Raw genomic sequence first — 20934 nt, forward strand, 5'->3', positions numbered from 1 at the left:
AAATAAACTCTCTGAAGCCGTAACTGAAGGCAAGGAAACCTCAAGCTGAACAAACTGCAGTGAATCAAAGTGCATTTTGAGAGTTAGGGTACTTGCAACAATTGTTGTTTCCCTGGGATATAATGTGTTTTCTCTACGCTTTTTATATGCTTCACGGACCATTTCCACAGAATGGCGCCTGTTGTATAGGTCAGGGAATTTCGTTTAAAATGGTCATGGAAAACATGGAAAAGTCAGGGAAATTGAATTAGGCAATTTGCGAGACACCCTGATGCCGCAAAGGCATTTGCGACATCCATGGCCATTTTTCTATCAGTCTGCAAATTTCCTCATCATAAGCACCATACTTCATTGTAAATAGCATTTTAAAGTGCACTCTACAACTCAGTTCACGCAGAATTTCATAGTGAAACGGCACTTTTCTTTCAACGCTAAGTGAGCATTTCGCCCTCGAATATCTTGGCACCAAAAGCAGGTACAACTGTAATTTGTTTTGTTTCTGATACCTAAATGTGTGAATACAATGTTGGAAACAAATGTTTGAAGTGGAGGCTTTGGAAAATTATTTTTGTGTTCAATTGACACCACTTCTGAGCCGTTCCTGGCAGAGTATGGGAGGAGTGAAGTTCAGTGTGTTGTAAAATGACCATAGATAGCTAAATCAAAAAAATTCTTCTAACATTGTATTCTTTAGTCATTTGTCTGCCTAGCCACGGGGTAATCACCATTCTGTATGGTGTGGTTATTTTGTAATTGTGACCAAAAATAATGGCAATTAATCATTAATTATCTAGAAAAATAATAAACTTGCAAAAAAGTCAATTGCAGATTTGAAATCAGCACTAAAAATTCAATAATGCTGCGAAGTTTCATTAAAATTGGTTAGAAAAAAAAATAGCTCTAAGACCAGTGGTGCTCCCTTAAGTTCTGTAAAGCTGTGGGGTACAGAAAATATGTCCACGTGTAAGATGTTTTCTGTGACATTCGGTGGTCATATGCTGTCCAGGAACCTTTTTGCAACGCTCCCCCAAAGCCATGACTTGGCTGTCTACAGCCGGTCAGGAGCAGTTGACTAGCCTAGCACCCTCTTTTGAGACCTGCGGAACCTAGGCTGCCAGAACCGAGACCCTCACTATGCACATAGCTTATCATAAATTGGGAATATGAGGCTCATTTGAGAATGCGGGTTGGGATCCTACTAAGTCAGTGTACAAATTTTGTTTTCTTTCTTTTTTAACATTCTGGAATATTGATTAAAGACCAGCTACCTCCCCTATGCCTCCCTTGGTGTCCTTGACTGGTGGCTTTTTCACACGTATATGCATGGATGCAGCAGAATCTCGATAATTCACTCTCGCATAATCTCAACTGCCAGATTACTCAACTGGTGCGCAGGTCCTGTCTTAGTCACGTGCATTTCAGATTGCAAACATTCGAAAAATGTTCTCTTGCTCATAACTCCAATTTACAGGATTGCCTGGGATAAGCCATTTTAAGCTAGGAGTGAGGTTGAATATTTGGTTACATATGGAAAGACAATCTTTTTATGCTAAAGTGAAGCATGCATTGCACTGAGTGTGGTGAAGGCTGTACTGGATTTTTAATGCCATGACCGCTAACAATGTGCTGTATGTTTCGTTTGCTTGTAGTGCTTTGCCCCATTTTCAAAGCTTGATGCATAATACTATATCACAGGCACGTTCAATGGAATGCTGGACAACCGCCTTAATTTTGTCAGTTCAGTAGGAGAGGACATATGTGAGGTTGTTTCACATTTGTCTACTTGTGGCCTGTTGGGCGTAGCTACTTCCCAACCCACTAATGTGAGGTAGTGGAGATGCTGACCAGTTCTGACCTCTCCGACCAGCAAACGTTGGTCGAGAGAGCGAAGAACGCCAGTAGACTCCAAGGGGTCCTGGACTGAGGACTCCTCTCACCGGGCGGGTGCCCCTGACACTAGCACCTTGCTGTTTAATAAAAGTTTATTCCTCCTCTTGCAGCTGACAAGCTTGGGACAGAAAATGGCAGCCTTCCCTCTGGAGCCCCGCTTTGCCAAGATCATCTTGTGCTCCAAGGAGCTTGGGTGCACGTAAGTGGCTTCTGGCTCCCTCCAGTCACCTCTAAACAGTCTAGCTAGACTCTTCTATCACTGTCAGAGCTGGACGCAAAGAGTTGGTGTCAGGTCAACGCATTGTGCTTGTTTTGCTACGACAGCGGCTGTTACATTTGAGCGCAGTAGTAACAAAGTTCACGTTAGCACTGATGACATGAAATGCCACTGTACCATGCAGTGTTAGGAAATCACACTCTGGAGAAACTGTTTCTGGACTATTTGCAACTTGACAGCGTCATCTGCTGGGGGAGATCGGTTACTGTATTTTCGCGCGTATAACCCGCACCAAAAATGCAAAAATTTCAGGGGTGAAGTAGAGGTGCAGATTATATGCGAGGTATTTCCTTTGGTGCAGCTTCACCGCAATGCGCGTTGGGCCATGATGCCCCTACAGCAGTAATAGCGACTAAGCCACTGTTATCCCATTGACAGTGCTTATTTTGCACACATAGCTCAACGATATACCAACCTCGAAAAATGTGAGGCAAGTCATCTAGTTACGTAATCAGCTAGGTAAGTTCTTTTGCATAAACAAATGTGTAATGTTGCTTGAGTATTAGCTGCTTTGGTCCATCCTTTTATGTATAAAATATGTGGGCAATACGCGAGGATGTTCTTTTTTTTTTATTCGTCAACAGAGAGTGGGGTGCGGGTTATATGCAGGGGTGGGTTATACGCGCGAAAATACGGTATGAGTTTCTGTGCTACGCCCCAGATGTGGTTCCCCGGCGCTCACACACTACAAGTGCAACTGAAATCTATAGCATGTGGCATTATTCTGTGCGAGAATTTCACATAACACTGATGCCAGCCTTTGTTTCTTCTGGGGCGGTATTCTCGTGTTTTGTCCCTTTTGTGTCCCTTTCAAAAGTGTCCCTTTTGAGCGAGCCCTGATTGGCTAAAAGCAAACAACCGGATGTGACGTAACGCAAGCGCGGCGGACCTACTGCGTTTGACTGCGGCTTCTTTGAACAGGCAATTTGAATTTCAAACAGACGGTTTTTGGAAGCAGTCATGAATGCACCGATTATCGCCTTGTTGGCTTGCCGGTGGAACAAGCGGTCGAGAAGCAATTTAAACGCGTTCGATATGCCCCAAGAAGCATTCCGCCAGCATTTCCGCCTCTCAAAGAGGACCGTGCGGTGACTGCGACGAGCTCCGGGACGAACTTGGTCAGCAGACGCGCGGGCTCAGTCGAGGACTAAGTGTTATGCGCCCTTCGTTTCTTCGCTACCGGTGGTTTTCAGTCAGCGGCCGGTAATGAAGAAACGACATCGCTGTCGCAGCCCTCCATGAGCCTGTGCATCATACGCCACCACTACACAGTGAAATAAAGGATTGTCTGCGAGCTAGCTAACGGTCAGCAGGTGCAATGGAGTAAACCAGTGTTTCTCAAATGGGGGTCCGCGGACCCCAGGGGGTCCGCGAAGCCTCCCTAAAAACTTTTCCCGCCACCATTATTTTCTCGATTTTGCCGTATTTTTTGCAATCGAGAAAGGTGGCTTCGCCGCATTACACGTGCGTTTAGTTGCTTCGCGTTGTACATATTTTAACATCTGCTTCTGCGTAACGTGCCAGGTATGAGAAGGGAGAAAAACAGACACAGGAAAGGCGGTATATGGGTGTTAGGAGGCTTTTAGATTCAACAGCAAATTGTTTAACATTATGACGCGCATAATCATTAATGGCAAGCAGAAAAGGCGGGCATGGGATAAGTGTGTGGGCGACGTACGCTCCAGTGCAAATTATTTGATGTTATGACACCGCTCAACATATGCTCCATCGTGGGGTCCACCACCACTGTCGCAAGGCCAAAAGGGGTCCTCGGGGTAGTCATAGCTGAGAATCACTGGAGTAAACGATCGTCTGCGAGCTTGATAGCTGTCGAGCAGACGACCAAAATTACACGAGCTCTCCGCACGACATTTATAACCTTTTATTTGTACTTTACACATACACATACCAGCTTAACATTCGTAGACTTCTCGCGCAACAGGTACATCGTTAAGAAACGAAAATCCTCCCATCTTACACAGTTTTTCACTTGTAGAGCACCACAAAAATGTCAGCGACGTAAAGGGCAGGCGCCTCGTAGGCGTTGTGAAATCCCCCCCCCCCCCCCCACCCCGAGACTATGTTAGTTCTCTGCGAGACCACATGCGCGCATTTCACCTTCAATTTCCACGTATGTGAATTCTATGCCCCTATGAACTCTACGTGAACTCTAAGATAGGTGTCATCATATGCGTGCCGTACTCGTGAAGCTCGGCAACAACGTTGGGCATCGTGAAATTGGCGTACTCGCTCGCTGGCGCGCAGCCCGAACTCTCTGACCGTTTCCTGCCCTTGCGTACTATTTTCTTGCCCCTGCACTTTCTAAATTCTCATCTGTTTACACCTCCTGCGTCCTCATCTCTTGCCTAGTTTTCTTCCTGCTCAACTCCGCCAGCACCCGGTCGATGCGTACACTGTCGGGGTGCGTTGGCGAGCGAGTAAGGAAATTTCGCGACGCCTGACGTTGTTGCCGAGCTTCACGAGTACGGCACATATATGACGACGCATATCACGGCCTGAAGACCACAAGGCAGACGGTCGCGACGGCGGCAGCCGGTCTCGCGAGCGCAATAGCTGCGAAGCGCACTGCACGGAATGAACAGTCGGGGGGTGGGGGTTCACAATGCCTGAGGTGCCAGCCACATAAAGCACCATTCTAGGTCCTTTAGAAAGCCCGCGTCGGCATGCCACAAGTGTGTCGATGCCAAAATACGTAACTGGACGGTTATCTTGATGCACGGGCATTGTCACCGACTTCAAAACGGAGTCCAACCGCGAAAAACTGATGGTCTCCTCAATTTGGCTACACTTTCTGCACCAGTTGAGGCGGTGCAGCACTCTCGCACTCGATTTGCCAGTGCAGCTAGCGCCACCTGCACTTCGTCTCTCGATTTGACGCTGTGCTGCACGAGTTCTTCTACACTTCTGCACTTGCCTCTGCGCGAAGTCTCGTCTCGTGCAAGTGCAGCGTGCTTTGGCGCGTGTTTTGGTGCGTATCGTAGCAGACGGCTCCAGCATGATACTTGTGTCAGTAAACGAAGTAGACACGACAGTGTTTCCCGTTTTAGACGAGAATGGTCGTCACGTGCAACACGATAGTGCATTTGCATACGCAACACACAAGGGGAGTGCAGGGCGACGCCATTTCGGAAAAAAAAAAACATTGCGAGCACACAAACACGGACCACAGCAGACGATGTTTGAGCACTTTTGCCCTCGATTCGGCCGCTGCACGTAAAGCGCTAGTGCATGGCTGCACTCGCACTAAAAGAACTGGCGCTGCACTTCCATGACTTTTGTGAACTAGTGCACAAAGTGCAGCCAAACCGAGGAGACCTTGAGTAGCCGTAGCATTGTTTACACTTCACTGTCACAAGGAAACAGCTTACTGCAGCTGCCATCTTTGGACGTTCCTCCCCTTGCGGTGAAAACTTTCAACGTCGTAACAAAAAAAAATTCATTGCATTTAGTTTTTCAAAATATGTTCAAATAAACACATAAAAAATACTGTGATACGGTTTTAGTTCTTTAAAATGAGTTTGCAAGAACAGTTACGGTATTTGAATCAAAGGCCTACTGCTTAACCGGAAGTACGTCACGATGAAAAAGACGCAAAAGGGACGTTTTCAAAAGGGACAGTTATGAGAATATTGCCCCTGGTTTGGTTAGAAAGATGTTACTAATCTCATTGGCCCATCAAGTTCTGTAGAAATTTACTGCAGTGGGTCAGGTTGTGACTGGTACTTTCTGCCTACTTTTTCAACCCCTTACAGGGAGGAGATTCTGACCATCATATCCATCTTGTCTGGCGATTCCGTGCTGTACTTTGCCGAGAAGAATGTGAGTATGCAAGGCCATTGAGGTTTCAACCCTCTATATAGATGGTGCAAAGTGTGTTTTGGAACTAAAAATCTCAAATTTTCTGCAGCTTTAATTAGAATGGGGCTGTATTAAACTCGCTTTTTTCATGCACGTCTCACAGGTAGTGTGCACTACAGGAAGTTTATAAAGTGTCATGGCTTTTATTTTGTGAACGAAACTTCTTTGCACACTCGTGGATTATATGCTTCTACATATGGCTTCCTGGAGCTGAAATTTGTGCCTTACATTTCTGATAGGTCCTTTCCCTTTAGGGCCTAACAGACTTTTACGATGCTTTTGCCAACTTGCAGAGGGAGCGTGCCAATGAGGTGTGGAAGAAGTTCCAGTCAAATGAAGGGGACCACGTGATGCTGCTCAATGTCTACAAGGCATACAAGAGCGCCAAGGGGAACAAGGTGAGAGTGACTCAGGTAGTCGAATGCCTTGTTTTAATGCGAGATGCACCCGTGAGCACTGACACCACCATGCTTTACTCACCGCCTTGGTACCCAAGTATAAGAGGCTGTTTTTCAGGAGCTGAAGAGCCTTTATCACAGCTGTTCCCGCTTCTTCTTGTGGAAAAATGCGTGGTTTTGTTTGTCGGGAAAACTTGTGTGTTCCATTACTTTGACAGGCATCAGGAATTTCAATAGCCTGTGCAGTTTGGTCCAGTTTTCACGTACAGCGAACATCCAGCGGGATTATCCTCCTGTGAAAGCAGCTTGTTCATAGTTTGTTTTGGCACCACCCAGGTTTTGTGTCCTTGTTTTCTCTGCTCCCCTGCCCTTCCTTTTTCCAAAGCCCGACTTCCTTAATGCTTCCAGTTTTTTTTATGTCAAGAGTAAATGTGTGCGAAGTTAATGGGGGCTGGAAAGTTTTAAGCTTGGGCTGCTGAGCAGATCCACTTGAAAGTATGACGGCTGGCATTTTAAGTAAACAAACAAGTTCTTATACCCCTGCACCTACAATTGACATTGCTCATTTCATGAAGTGAAGGTGGCTGGTACGCGTACAATCTCTGTGATGCCTCTGTTTAGTTTAATTAAACAAACGCATGAGTCTGTGCTGTCATTGCATGGCTAGCTGGGCTGTTGAGGGAAAAACAGAAAAGCTTGCTTGCGATTTTCAAACGACTCCCGTCGACTTTGCCCGCCATCGTAGAAACTTCCTTTGAAACTTTCCATGCTACTAACACTTGTGTAGCCTTTGAGATTCTTTTGCTACCTGTTATGACATTTTTGTCACTCTTGTGAGTCCTCATCCGCCCAGTGCCTTGTGCCTGGAAGCATTATTCAAGTAGAGCTTGCCCCTTCTATGTGCAGGCATGGTGCAAAGAGAACTTTGTGAACAAGAAGAATATGCTGAAAGTCGTGGAGATCCGGACACAACTGACCGAGCTGTGCACGAAGGCTGGCATTCCACTCAGGTCTTGTGGGCAGGACAGCACTGCATTCAGGTAAGGCGCCTCTCTGCATAGTTTACAGAATGGTACACTGCTTCATCGCTGCAGGGGGCTTCAAACGGCCTACAAAGCCCTCGGTTTTCATCTTAGTACAGCCATGTAGCAAAAAATGTGTAATTGTGTTCTCTGTTTGCTTAGTGCGCCATTTCTTTTTTCTCTCATTTTTTGCAGAAAGTGCCTAGCTGCTGGCCTGTTCACGAATGTTGCGGAACTGCAGAAAAATGGGGACTATTTAACAGTGAGTACATGTCCACACTGCACAGCAATGCATTTGCTTTGCTGCCAAGAATATGCCCTGTATCTACATTTGTACGAGTTGTCCGTGATACACATCGACCCTTCTTGCAAAACCTAGATTGGGGAAAAAGAGTGCCAATTTCATTATCAACTGGACTTCAGTTTGTTCATTTTGAGGGGCTTTAGGGCTCGTTTGCAAATATCTCGGAGCTGAACTAAGACTGCACTCACAGCATTTCCCCTTGCTCATAATGAATGCAAGGTTACTGCAAACGACAAAAAGAAAGATCAATGCAACAATAAGCACAATCACTTGTTTACTGGTGGGTCCTCTGACAGCATAGTAGCTGGCTTGAGTAGTTGATATTTCGCCTACAGTCTTCAACTACTGGTTTCAACTACTTCAACTACTGTGGCTTCAACTACTCCAGCAATGTTAAGTCTCATGTCAAAAAGAAATCAACATGGAAATGCTGCGTTAAAACGAATGGCAGTTTCTTTTTTACATGCTGCAGTTTAAAGGGACACTGAAGTGAATTTGTCAAGCTCCCGTTTTTGCTTGCACTGCTTAGACTGGCTCAAATTAGCACACTTTTCATCGTTTATCCGGTTGACAAATCGGTAATTATTTTACAAAGCGCGAAAGAAGAAAAACTACCATGCGCGGTTTGCGGCGGCCGCACCAACTAAGGCTGTGACGTTGAGAGGAGGGGCGCCGTGATTGGACGATGCCCAAGGTTAGCAATCACACAAGTTTCGGTTTCGGTTTCGGTTCTGTAAAACATAACCAATGGCTTTGTTGGATGGGCATTCTCAATATCTCAGTAATCATCGTACCGCGCTTCTGCCATGTTGTCGGCTGTAAAATGCACAAGATAAGCCTCCCAGGACGGCTTGTAGTCGTAGCATTCACTAGCCGAGACCTACGCAGTGCATGAACGCCCTCCGCGTACCCGCAGACGCCCAAATGTCATGCGCTTTTCTCCCATATTTGGAGCTTGCCTCCCTCATGCCTGTATCGTAAAAAGCGTGTTCGCACCAGGCCAAGGGTCTGTTCATTCTAGCCTGTGCCCACTGCCTGCAAGCAGTCGGTGCTTATGGCAACAGCACGCCAACGAGAACTCGCTAGCGCGCCAGTGCCAGCCTGCGCGCGTTTTGTGAACTAGTTCGTGTAGCCATGAACGTTGCGGCCCCAAAAAAGGTGAACTCAATATAGAAAACATCGGCGGAAAACAAAAAAGTTAACTTACAAAAAAAAAAAAAAAAACACGTACCCGCGGGGATTCGAACTCGTGACTCGCAAAACATTTACGGTGAATTCCTACCGCCCCAGACTGCTAGGCTACGGAGCGGGACGCGAAAACCTTGCTAATATAGGGTATATATTGTACAACCGGTTTACACTTTTATTTAGTTTTGGCATTTCAAGCCGCTTAGGTGACTATTTGTTGTACTGCGATCGTGCAGTAAGCGTCGCCCGAGTTTCCACAGTAGCTCACGTCTAGCAATTGCATTTCGTAGACGGAAAAGCGTTCGCAGATGCGTAGTCGTGCTGCTGACCGCTGTGCTTGTTCGTCCAGCGCAAAAAAGTGCTTCCCGCGCCCTAGTTTTACGCTGTACGGTAAAAATATCAGTTGATTTTATTTGCTTAGTACCTATATTGACTTCGCTGACTCTTCTCCCGCCTTCAAGAGGCCTTATATTTTCCTACCGGCGTACCAGTCAGCGAAGCGTCGCATGTGCAGCGCTTGTGTGAAGCGACCTTGACTTGGAGCTAGATACAGTGTACAAACAAACCAAGTAAAGAAAGGCACATTCTTCCATTCACAAACGTGTCCTGGCTTCGTTTCAACTAAGCGAACGAATTGCGACCAAGCAATTTTTTTTTAACCTCCTTGATTGCGACGACCCGCCGGCGGCCGGCGGACGAAACGCTGGGCCGACTGACTCTGTCGGCCGGGGAGCCGTGCAGTAGCGCAGCCGTGGCGCAGCCAATTGCCAGCTCATCCCCTCCTGACGTCACACGAAAACGCCACAGAAAATGGGCGAGCGTAAAGAGAGGAGGACAGCGTTTTCGAATTAGTTTTTCTACTAAATAAAATCGCGTAAACGCGCCCAGGGTGGTCGAAACATGGCCTGGGGACTCCGGACTACAATTTGCGCTAGTAATCCCGCAATGTTTACATATCACTTCAGTGTCCCTTTAAGACATAATTCTGCCTTTCCTTGTTTCTGGGTACATTGTTTAAGGATAACTGTTATACATAGCTTCCTTCTGTAAAAAGAACTGCTACCCTTGACGGATTGAGAAACCGCTATCTTGTGAGGATCTGTCATTCTTTCCTGTCGCTGGGGGCCCTGTCGGATGTGAAGATGGCATATGGTGACCATGGAAATTGCAAAGCCCAAAAGGCCACAAACTTCTCACACCCAGATGCTTTTCAAGAGCACTGTGATAAAGTGAGGGAGACCACCTGGTTTAAATGGCAGCTTTTAAAGTGCTGCAAAAATGACAATTGAAAAAGAGTACTAAAGGAACCTATAAAACATAGTAAAGTAGACACATACCCTGTGCCATCTACTTTTTGGCATCTATAATTTATACCAACCTTCTCCTTTTTGCAAAGATTGGCTAACTCACCCAAGAAACGTTACTAATGATGGATTTGCTCTTTTGTGAAGTATATTGGACATTAAAGTCACCATTAAGTCATTCGCAGTTTCTCAAAACCTACGAACTCAAGTGTTGCTGAGATGGCCACCATGCAGATGCCAGTGAAGCAACAACAAATGCACAAACTTCTTGGGGATAGTTGCATACGTAAAGCATTTACAATGAATAATCTGTAGTTGAAGTCTTTGTAGGTGCACAAAAGTGAAAATCCCAATCGGTATTATCCAACAGAATAAAACGGAGGGCTAAGAGTTTGCTGGTTAATGCTGAACAGTGTTGCCTCGAACTTACCTAGCCCATTGGGGGTAGAACGCTCACAGAGTGTGACAAACTCTGAGCACTTTTTTTTTTTCCCTTCCCTCCTCCCTCACTCTCGTTTCCAGCTGGACGCGCGCAAGAAAGTCTACATTCACCCCTCATCGTGCCTCTTCCAGTCGTCGCCAGCCTGCGTTGTCTTCACAGAGATGGTTGAGACCACCAAGTGCTACATGAGGTGAGAGCCCTCTGGGGACTCGTGCCTATTCTCTTGTCCATGGCAAGGCGAATCTAGACGTAGGCAGCCTAGAACAGGTGACAATCCCACTCACCACGTAACGGTTTCCATCAGTGAAGCACAAGAAGCCACAAACTGTTTCATTATGTGAGTGCCAGCTCCATTGCTCCTTGCGATTATTAGGCTCTTACTGCAAAGCACTTGATGGGTGGGTGGTGCTGTGTTTATTGGGCAGGTTTCGCAATTCTGCTCACTGTACAGGCGGGCAATACTAGGTTGCTGCACTTGGCCATTCTGTGTAGACTACCGCCACCTGAATTGAGTAACCAAGAAGGACATCTTCCCTCTTCTCAGAATCGACGATGCCTTAGATTGTCTACACGGTGCCAGGGTCTTTTCGTTCATTGAGGCGCTTAGAATCGAGTAAATACGATATTTACAAAAACAAATTCACCAGAAGTGGTGTAGAAGTTGTGGGAAAGGGATTCACTCATACTGAGCATGCTCAGTATACCCGACTCAAGTCTTGAATGTGCCTCGGGAGCAGCATGTGGTGAAGAATGCCTCGATCCTTGGCGTCATTGCAGGAACCTGACTCTGGTGGACCCTGACTGGCTGCCCGACATTGCTCCTCAGTACTTCAAGAAAAAGCGCCTTGGTGCCAAGGCACTCTCCTGACCTCATGGGTGTGTACTCTGCTTACTTCAAGATTTCGGATCAGATGAAATCATGTGCTGCATGTTAACGGGGGTGCCTGGAGGGAATGAAGGAGTCATCAGCCTGGCCACTATGAAATGTGCACTTCCTGGCTACCGATGGTGTCACGGGAAGTCATAAAGACAGAAAAAGTCCCGCTGAGTAATACCATGGCCTTTTGGGTGTGTGAACAGGCATGCTTACTTTTTTTCTGGACTTGACCCTGCAAGAACAAAAAGAGAAGATTTCTGATACAAACAGAACACATACTATGACCTCCTAAAGTCACCAAGCACCCACATTCATGTAATCTTTTATTGCCGGTCGGCATAGTGCTTGTTTGAGCATGATATCCTGTCGAGCTCATCGCATCTACAACACCCGGTTTTTTTTTAATTCATTAGTTTTTATACCATTAGTCTTCGGTTTTGCATGTGTAGAAGTGTTGGTCGTCAAGGTACAGTACTTATATTAATCACCCTTAGGGAGAACACAGGACTCAGAACACAGAACACAGGATGCCGGGCTGTTCTGGCGGTACAAAATGCCATGCTGTTTTATGTACTCAATAACTGTTATGGAGATTCTAGTATGTGACAGTAATAACAGTCACTAAATAAGCCTAAAAGATTGTCCAGATCTTTTCTAGCAAAGTAACTTGACAAGTGAAAACAGCCAACATGACGTAGACTCAAATGTTAACGTAAGGTAGGGGGGTAAAGAATGGTACACTTTTAGCGAACGACGACGTAAAGACATATAGGGGGAGGGAACCCATGGTTAGTCTCCCACCCATTAGTCCTGAGCAGATGAACAGTCGGTCCATTTTCATACCCCCCAGAAGCTAACTGTTGTAGCCAGGAGTTGTGGTAGAAAGAAAGAAAACATGCATGGCACCGAACTGCTTAGCCTGGCTTCTTCAAGTTGACATTAGGAGGCAGTTGGCACTGGAAAATGCGGCTGTCCCTTATGGCTGTTGGTGCATTGCCACAGCTTTTGTGCGCACAAAATTTATGTTCTGGGAGTGAAAAGTGACAGCGGGTTGCTTATGTATAGTGTGCATTTTTAGTTTGACGCTGTCAGCAGCAGTGCTGCTGCTGCATACTACTTGTGTGCTAAAAGTTCACTATTTTCACTCACATGTGCCTAGTTATATGACAAGCACAAAATCTCCCATTAACCTGTATTGTCACTTGCAAAATTTGGTAATTAAGCATAAATGTAAGCCTAACAAGGGAGATTTACAAAGACTGTTGGGTATAGCAATGAAGAGAAAAAGAGAAATATGCAAAGGAAAAATGATGATGATCGTTATCATTATGAGCTCTGTACTACTGCTGCTGCCTCACCCAGCACCGCAGCAGTCACCAGTGAGCCAGGGAGCTCTGTGCGGTGCACAGCAGAACTCATAATACTAGCATATTCATTCAGCACTTGCACATATTTTCGCATCCATAACTCATACAAAGTGCTTGGGGGGGGCTGTAAATTTAAGTTCTACTTGTATGGAGCTACTATATTAGACGCCATCCATGTGCTTGTGAATGGAAACTAAGGACATGTGCGAAATCAAAGAGCGGTGTCGACGCTGTTACACCGGGGGCAACAGGAGAGATTAAATGTGGTGCTTCAGCTTCCATTTGGTCGCTAGCTTTAGGGTGACATTTACCCCACTAATAAAGAGTTTTGATATAGCGTTTGCTGCCTTAGTGTGCGCTAAACGTTGAATTTTTTGCACCACACATGCCGGCACTGTGCAGAGAGTTTTAGTAAAACGTTTTGTTGGTTTTGCTTTGCGGCACGATAACACTTATGGCGCCATCTGTTGAAATAAATGCAAAGTGGTGCTCATCTGGCCGAACGAGCACCTGTAATTTTGCACGATTACCCAACCAGCGGAACCAAACACTTTCCCGTTAGTATTGAATTCAAAGCGTGCACGACACGATTCTCCTACGTAAGCATACTATATAGCAGAAGCATTAGAGTCCCAAGGTTAGTTGCTTTGGCAATCGCACTCGAGCAGAAAGAACCAAAGAACCAGATTTCCCGTATTCATTTTTTTCAACTCAAAAACAATCCAGAATTCTGTTTCGAATAAACGTGACGTAACAACGTAACTGCTTGCTTTCCGAGGCGGAAGCTCCAAAAAAATTAAAGCCGTTCCACTCAATGTGAAAGCTGTCGGAAGTGCAGAGAAGTGATTTACCATTATGGGCTATAGCGCTGTTATCCGCTCATTGCTACCATCCAATGCAATTCAAATTTCCCGCCCTCGCAGGGCTCGTGCACCCGCTGCCTGAAACTGCGCCAGCGAGAGGTCCGTTCTTTTTGTGCTTGCTTTTCCTCCCGCACGTGCCGGCATTGCACTGCCGCTTTTTTTTCGCTTACTATCGAAAAAACCGACCCAACAAGCGTTCCTATTTAAATGAACGCGGGTGCTGCCGGTTAATGACGTATATTTTGCCTCAAATATGCCTGCAGTTTTCTTTGCGCTAAACAACGGGGAGATGTATGACAAGCGTTAGCGGTTTACAAGTTTCAAACGCTTATGACTATGTAAACCACTTGGGTTTTGGAGCTTCTGTGTTATGCCGCAACGACAGCCGCTACGACAGAATGCCGTGTGGTTCTGCTTGGGTCCAGCGAGTGAGCTACGACGACAAGGCGAGCACCTAAAGTGCTCTGCACTTAAAAAAATGCGATCTTTTGCCTCCAGCTCGTCGTGAACATCGCACTAACTTCAGGCGATTTGCGGGGTCGAACAGCAAGTCACTTCACCCTGGCACAAGCCAAGAAGGCTTTTAACCACACCCACTAGGTTGAGTTGTCGCCTTCCACCGGGAGATGAGCGCGTCAACAGCACATATACACAGCATCTGACGCCGGCCTGCAGGAGCTTTGTTTGGGCAGTCAGCGATGCCATGTTAGTGTTGCTCACCACGAGAGCAACATGCGAACCACGGGACCTATTTAAGAAGACAGGAGCAAAAAACTTGTCCTATAAGATGCAAATTACTGCTCACAGAGGAACGAAAGCGTTGAGGTGCTCCGCTCAACCTGTTTCCATGTTGTAAGCACAGGGACATGCAAAGGTGGCAGTGTGCGCACGCTACTTTGCTGAAATGGCGTGAATTCGTTTTACGGCTTCTAAATGAAAAACCAACTTTGTGTACTGCACACGCGCAGTGCGACCGGCACAACGGAATAGCGTACAGTGACATTTTTCGTAGGGCTGAAAACGCTGCACTAAAACTCTAATTATGCACATGGCACACACACCTCCATGGTTACTACACTTACAAACTGGTGTTCTTTCACAAAGACTAAAAGCTGTACTTAGTCCCAATGTGCCTTTTTTGGCTAAGAGTGTACGAACAGAGCCAATTCCGTGCTTTCCAAACTGTGACATATATATGGTCACACAGCCATCCCCATGTGCGCATACAACACGTTCAGGTGGTCTGTATTCATCTGTAACCCTCCGTGACCCCTAAAACTGTGATTGTTGCTGAACAATAATAGCTTGCTTTTGTGCACAGCATAGCTTGCATAGTTTTTGTGTGTGCACGTGAGAGGGAGAGAGAGCAAACTTTCTGCAAAAATAACTGCTATATAAATGGCAAATAAACAGTTGACAGTTCATGAAGGAAGTGTGGATAAACTCTGAACTTGAAGAGGAAATTCGGGGAACCTTGCACTCACGCGCAAGACTTGAATGGCGAAGCTGTTGTAGGTGAGTATTGCCGGATGCAGTGCTAGTAATCGTCGTCATATGCATCGAAGAGGTCGTCGTCGTCTTCGCGGCGAGTGCTAGATACAAAGTCATCCTCAGCATTGCAGACTTCCACCATCTCAGCTGGCGAAGCTTGCACTAAGTCGCGCAAGGCTTAAACCATAACGAAGCCGCATGATTTTTTTCTATGTGAGCACTGAAGGACACATCAGCACATATTTGTACAAGTTTCAAATTGTTTATTTACATGCTCCGTCATTGCTTTGCTCTGTGCTAGTGGTATAGTCCTCGTCACATGCATCGATATCGTCGTGTTCCTCATGCCAAGCATTGCCTGTGCAGTAGCGCTTGACAACAGCGGTGACTTTGTTGTTGGTGCCGGGGGCTCAGTGGTCGCCGCAATGCACGTGCTCACGAGCGCTCTGCATTTTCTTGGTATTTTTTTCTGCAACACCAAACTTACGCCTTGTACAACAGCTCCGCTGTTAAAAGAGGGGCGCTGATAAGCTGTTTTTTACATTGATGTCAACTACACGTACCTCTATATAAGCTTTGAGGCATTCATTATCATTCTGGAACAACGCGCCCATTTACGTTATGTCCGCGTCTCTTTTGCGCTGTTCTAGAACATGCACCATGCTTCGTTTCATCTTTCAAAAAGCTAAACAAAGTTGTCGAAATTAGAGTTCATGCAGTCCTGGGCCACATTTTCCGCCTCTTCTTAGACCTTGATCTGAGCTGGGCTGTAATTTGTTGTTGTTGTTGTTGTTGTTGTTGTTGTTGTTGCTGTTGTTGTTGTTGTTGTTGCACTTATTTTTTCTTTGCCTGCCTTTCTTTCTTTGGTCATGGTAGCATCAGCCCCCATGCCTGCCACTACAGCGGAGCTGGTCCAAGGGCCTACACTTGTGCCATCTGGGCTGTCTCATGTGCAAGCCCAGAACGACGACAGCTGCTATTTGTTAATAAATGCTTTATGTAATGTTTTACACCTGCTGTATGGGCGTTGTGGTGTGAGTGTGGGGTGTGTAGTGAGGTGAAATAAATTTCAGACTATCACCCATGGTAATACGATTTACAGAGACTGCTGCTGATGTATGGCCGTTCGATTGTGATTCTCTGTGGACTATATTTCTATAGGCATTCTCGCATGAGCGGGGGGCAATTCTGAGAAGCAAAACATCTCATCCCCCTCACAGATCAGAGAACGCTCTGCTGCAGTCTTGTTGGCAGGAAATGTAGAGCTTGGGGCTGTAAGTGACATGATAAAAACTATTGTATTGTTTAAAAGAAATAATCAAATTTTGAGCACCTATCGAGAAGCCGAGGAGGGGGTGGGGGGAGGTGCATGCGATCTTTCTGCGTCCCCATGTGCACTTCTGGCCACATTTTGTATGGTGCATTCTAAAGTTTTCGCTTTAAAGTGAGAAAGAACAATTCCTTTATGCGGCCCTGTGCCTGGGGTAAATGGTTTTTTCAAAAAGGGACCTACTATTTCACAGTGGAACACCATAAAAAGATGGTAGCTCTGTGTTGATAGCAACTGCAGTTGAGCAACAAAAATGAAATGTCAGCACCATAACAAGAATAAAGACAGTAGAAGTGACGCTGTGTGCCTTACGATAGCAGATGACACATTCAGTTGTGGTGCATCCATAACTGTAGACATCCCCGTTGCAAATACCTCCAGTTTCCTTTCTTTCTTTTTTTTTTTTTTTTTTTTTTTACATACGTGAAGTAGGTCCACGCTGGTAAGGTATTTTATAAAATGAAGTATACTTGTAAGTACCAGCACAAAAACTTAATTTGGGCAGTTCGGTGAGTATTCAGCTGAGCCCTTCCATATCAAGAGAGGCCTTTGCCACAAATGTTCCTCACCACATTATCATCTCCAGAACAGGACTTGGCCACCCTGGGGTAGTAATTGGCTGAAACCCTCCGTTCCGGAGAGGCCTTTGTCCCGCAGTGGACAGAAATGGCCTGATGAATGATTCAGTACTGGGAAAACCTTTTTATTGTTGGTCAATTAGTAAGGCTTTGCCATTTTTCTCACCATTACCATTCTTGGCCAGTAAGGAACGGCACAGTTACTTTGGCCCTTACAATAACTGAACTTCGTGAAAAGTACAAACATAGTTCAGTGTTTCACTGTACAGTGTAGCTGCCATCCCAACGATGCCAACAGGTTTCGTATTTCAAGGTCAGCTGTGAAGCATGGGATGCGCGTACCACCACCCTGAACGTGGCCAGTGGTGTGGCTTCCTTCGGTGAGCACATGCCCTCCTCCCCTGCCCTCCTGTACCACACCCATCAGCGACACCAAAAGTCCTGTTTTTCAATAAACGTTTATTCATTCACTCTTCCTTTTCCACTAATCGCTCCCTTACAAGTCCTCCCTCCCCGTCCCCTTCCCACTACAGACTTTCCCTTCCTATCTATTTTCATCACCCTCCCCTTTCCCTCTCTACATTCCTGTATACACTCTCCCTCGCAGCCATGGACATAATGGAGGTGCTTTGGGATGCCCAAGAAAAAATGTATTTAAAACGCAGGATTGCAAAAATTCTGCCATGCAGACCAGCACAACGGGATGCCAAGGTCCACAGCCACACCTTGCTTTACTCCGGGGTCCACACCGGTGTCCACACAGCCACACCTTGCTTTGCTTTACTCCGGGGTCCACAGCCACACCTTGGCACGGCTCGCCTGGTTGGAGGAGGTGCTGAGCTTGTACCAAGAGGAACTAAAAAATATTGCTTGTGCAAAATTGCAAAGATTTGGGGCGGGGCCCTCTTATGATGGCGTTTCCAGAGATACACAACTGGCCGTCACCGTGGCATTTTTTTTTCTCTCCCTGTCCTCCATGCCCTTTGAATTGATCATTATTTGTCAGATTGTGATGCGCAACATTACATACAGTTACAACCGGCCCTCCCAGCCTTTGTCATCACAGTACTGGCTGCCAAGTCTATGTCAAACCACACGAACTTCTGCCAAAATGAATTAATCATACAACGTCCTTTTACTTGCTTATCTTTAGTATTCGTATTTAGCAGCACTAATTATAGTGGTCAGTATCCCAGCCTTACATGAGGAATCCATTTTTTTTTTCTGCCCCTTACCGCTCCTCTTTTTATAATTGTGGTATGTTGTTGCATTGATTGATTGATTTGTGCGGTTTAATGCGCCGGAGCTACACCACGGCTACGAGCCGCGACGTAGTGGAAGGCGGGTTAATGTCGACCTGGGAATCTTCAATGGGTATGTTAATTTGTTGCAGCATTGGCTGCCAAGTCGCAAGCTGCTACACCGCATCCCTCAGGACAGGAAACCGGATTCGTTAATATACGCCTCGAGCTTCGCGATCGCTGCGCCGCCTGCCGCCGCTTCTCCGCGGCGTTGACGGGATTTGCGCTGCGTGGCTGATAGGGGCTCACGCAGTGTTTTGGTTCCGTTCTGCTTCTTTTCGCCTTCCCGCGCCCTCAAAAAACTTGTTATGGTGACGTCTATAAGCAAAGAGTACGTTTAGGTCACTTAAAAAGCAGCTGCTTCTCCGTAGAGTACGCGATCGCCTGCAAGAGCTACCCGGGGACGCGGTTCTGCGCACTTCGTCGCCGCTCTTCCAGGCGTCGGCGGCGGTAGCAGCATATCACTGTCACCTCCAAATACGTCAAGCACAAATGAATTCTACTGTCGCCTCGTAGAATTCTACTTTCGACCTGATGCTGTCGCAGTGAGAGGTTGGCTTCATTTTGCAGCGTGGACAACGAATGCGGCTTCGTTTCGAATATATACGTGGCAGAAAAATATGTTTCGGGGAGATGATTACCCAATCCCGGACAATAACTTATGCCTTTTGTAAGATTATAAACCATGCGAAAATGTTAAGTATATTCCAAGCCTGTGTGTCGTTAAATATTTGCTCACACACGCCTTGAACCAAGGCAAGTTAATGAAACCACGGAAAAATAAATGCTGTGCAAGTGCGGAAGAAACATAATAGCTCTAACGGAAATAAAAAAAAAACAGTGCAGCTTCTGACATGGTAAAGACGTTCGTCGAAACTTAAGCCAGGTAGGGTTCACCAGATAAACTTTACGCGAAATGCACTACTATTTCGCGAAACATAGGGGAGGGGGCGCTGTGTGCAAATGCGGACGGAATCAAGCAATGAACGTTTTAGTAATCACACACACAAATCTCGTGTTCACTGTCCTTTTGTTTTTCGACTTCAACAAACAGCTGATCGTACGGCGGATGCATTTTTGCAAGTATACAGGGTGGGTTGTTCAACAAGCGATGAAAGGGGTCGTTGGAAGAGTGTGGCATGTGATAAGGCCCTCTGATTTCCGTTTCCGCTTTATTCTACAGGCTCCCTGTGCCATACGATGATATTTCGAAGAAGCATTTAGTCGCGGACGCGGATTATATTTTAAACCCGTCTCCGCGCTGCTCGCAGAGTATATACGTAGCGGATGAATGTTCGCAGGCGCTCACCTCAAGACAAGACCACTCTGTCGTGTGCTGATCCTCGCGAGTATAATTATGTATGGCCCATCGTACTTTTGTTGAATATTCCCGGAATTAACACAGACTGGCTTGTAAATGGTGGTGATCAATATCAGAGGTATAATATTAATTGGCAAACGTAACTGGCGTGCTGTCAGGTATGAGTGCTCCACTGATTATGCAAGCACACAAAACTGATTTACATCGTAGTGTATAGCCGTAGCATGAACATCTGAGGAACCGGTGCTTACGGAGACACTGCTAGTAAATTCAGAGCAGTGTAACAACAATCGGCTCCATCCTACCCGGTTCCGCGACGCTGGCCTGTGACACACACATGGCGCTTATACAGATTGAATATACTACACTAAGATCGCGTCAGAAACATTTACACTCTCGTAAACACACCCCATTTGCGAACAGAGTGACTGCTCCACATAAACATGGAATTTCAAACGCCCGAAAACGGTAAATCTCGGTCGTGAACGTGCCGCAAAAGCAGCGGCGACAGTGGGGAGCGGGACGCGGACTCCCGCCGCTGCTTTCGAAACGGGCCGCTAGGGGGATTTCAGTGGCGCCCCTACAGGCCGCGCTCGAGGCGTATACTTAAGCAAATAAATGGCTGCGGGCCCCTGGATATGCAAAGCGAGTGAAGCAGCTCGCCGGGCAGTATTCGCGGTGTGGTCAGACGCCGCTTGCCGACGACGGCTCAAAGCTCCGCGCACCGGTCAAAGTTGGCCCGGTCTCGCTCTCATCCATGGCCAAGCTCGCACTGAGCGCGGCACACCTCAGCCAGGCGCGCTGCGAGTCACGTGGTCGGGCGGTAACCCAGCTGCGGTCAAATGAAGGTAAAGGTGCAGGTGACGTCGAAGCTCGGCTCGACTAGGTTACTAAAGGTTTGCTTTAAAAACACGTATGATTTCTTCACTGCGCACCGCAGTTCGACTGTTTGTACTTAATATTTTCCTTTATCAGCGCTAGAGTATATTAGTGCCTGAGTCCTGGCCCTCCTCGTTAGTATAGTGGTCAGTATCCCCGCCTGTCACGCGGGAGACCGGGGTTCGATTCCCCGACGGGGAGCTTTTTTTTCTTTTGCGAAAGC

The 20934-nt window shown here is 46.5% G+C and overlaps 1 protein-coding gene and 1 non-coding gene across 2 annotated transcripts in view; both read left to right on the forward strand.

Annotated features, from left to right (window-relative positions):
* Positions 1 to 16312, forward strand: part of LOC144169316 (ATP-dependent RNA helicase DHX33-like) — a 43822-nt gene extending 27510 nt beyond the window's left edge. The window contains exons 17-24 of the mRNA XM_077698406.1: positions 2001 to 2089; positions 5941 to 6007; positions 6340 to 6444; positions 7351 to 7484; positions 7662 to 7728; positions 10785 to 10894; positions 11482 to 11580; positions 16179 to 16312. Coding sequence (XP_077554532.1) covers positions 2001 to 2089; positions 5941 to 6007; positions 6340 to 6444; positions 7351 to 7484; positions 7662 to 7728; positions 10785 to 10894; positions 11482 to 11572 — 663 coding nt within the window. The 3' untranslated portion in view covers positions 11573 to 11580; positions 16179 to 16312. The remainder of the gene's footprint in view (positions 1 to 2000; positions 2090 to 5940; positions 6008 to 6339; positions 6445 to 7350; positions 7485 to 7661; positions 7729 to 10784; positions 10895 to 11481; positions 11581 to 16178) is intronic.
* Positions 16313 to 20840: 4528 nt separating this feature from the next.
* Trnad-guc (transfer RNA aspartic acid (anticodon GUC)) lies at positions 20841 to 20912 on the forward strand. The gene has a single exon. It is a non-coding gene; the product is annotated as a tRNA-Asp (tRNA).
* The last annotated feature ends 22 nt before the right edge of the window (positions 20913 to 20934 follow it).

This window comes from Haemaphysalis longicornis, unplaced genomic scaffold, assembly GCF_048455015.1.
Source record: "Haemaphysalis longicornis isolate Haplotype H1 unplaced genomic scaffold, Haemaphysalis longicornis Haplotype H1 scaffold_2, whole genome shotgun sequence".
Taxonomy (NCBI): domain Eukaryota; kingdom Metazoa; phylum Arthropoda; class Arachnida; order Ixodida; family Ixodidae; genus Haemaphysalis; species Haemaphysalis longicornis.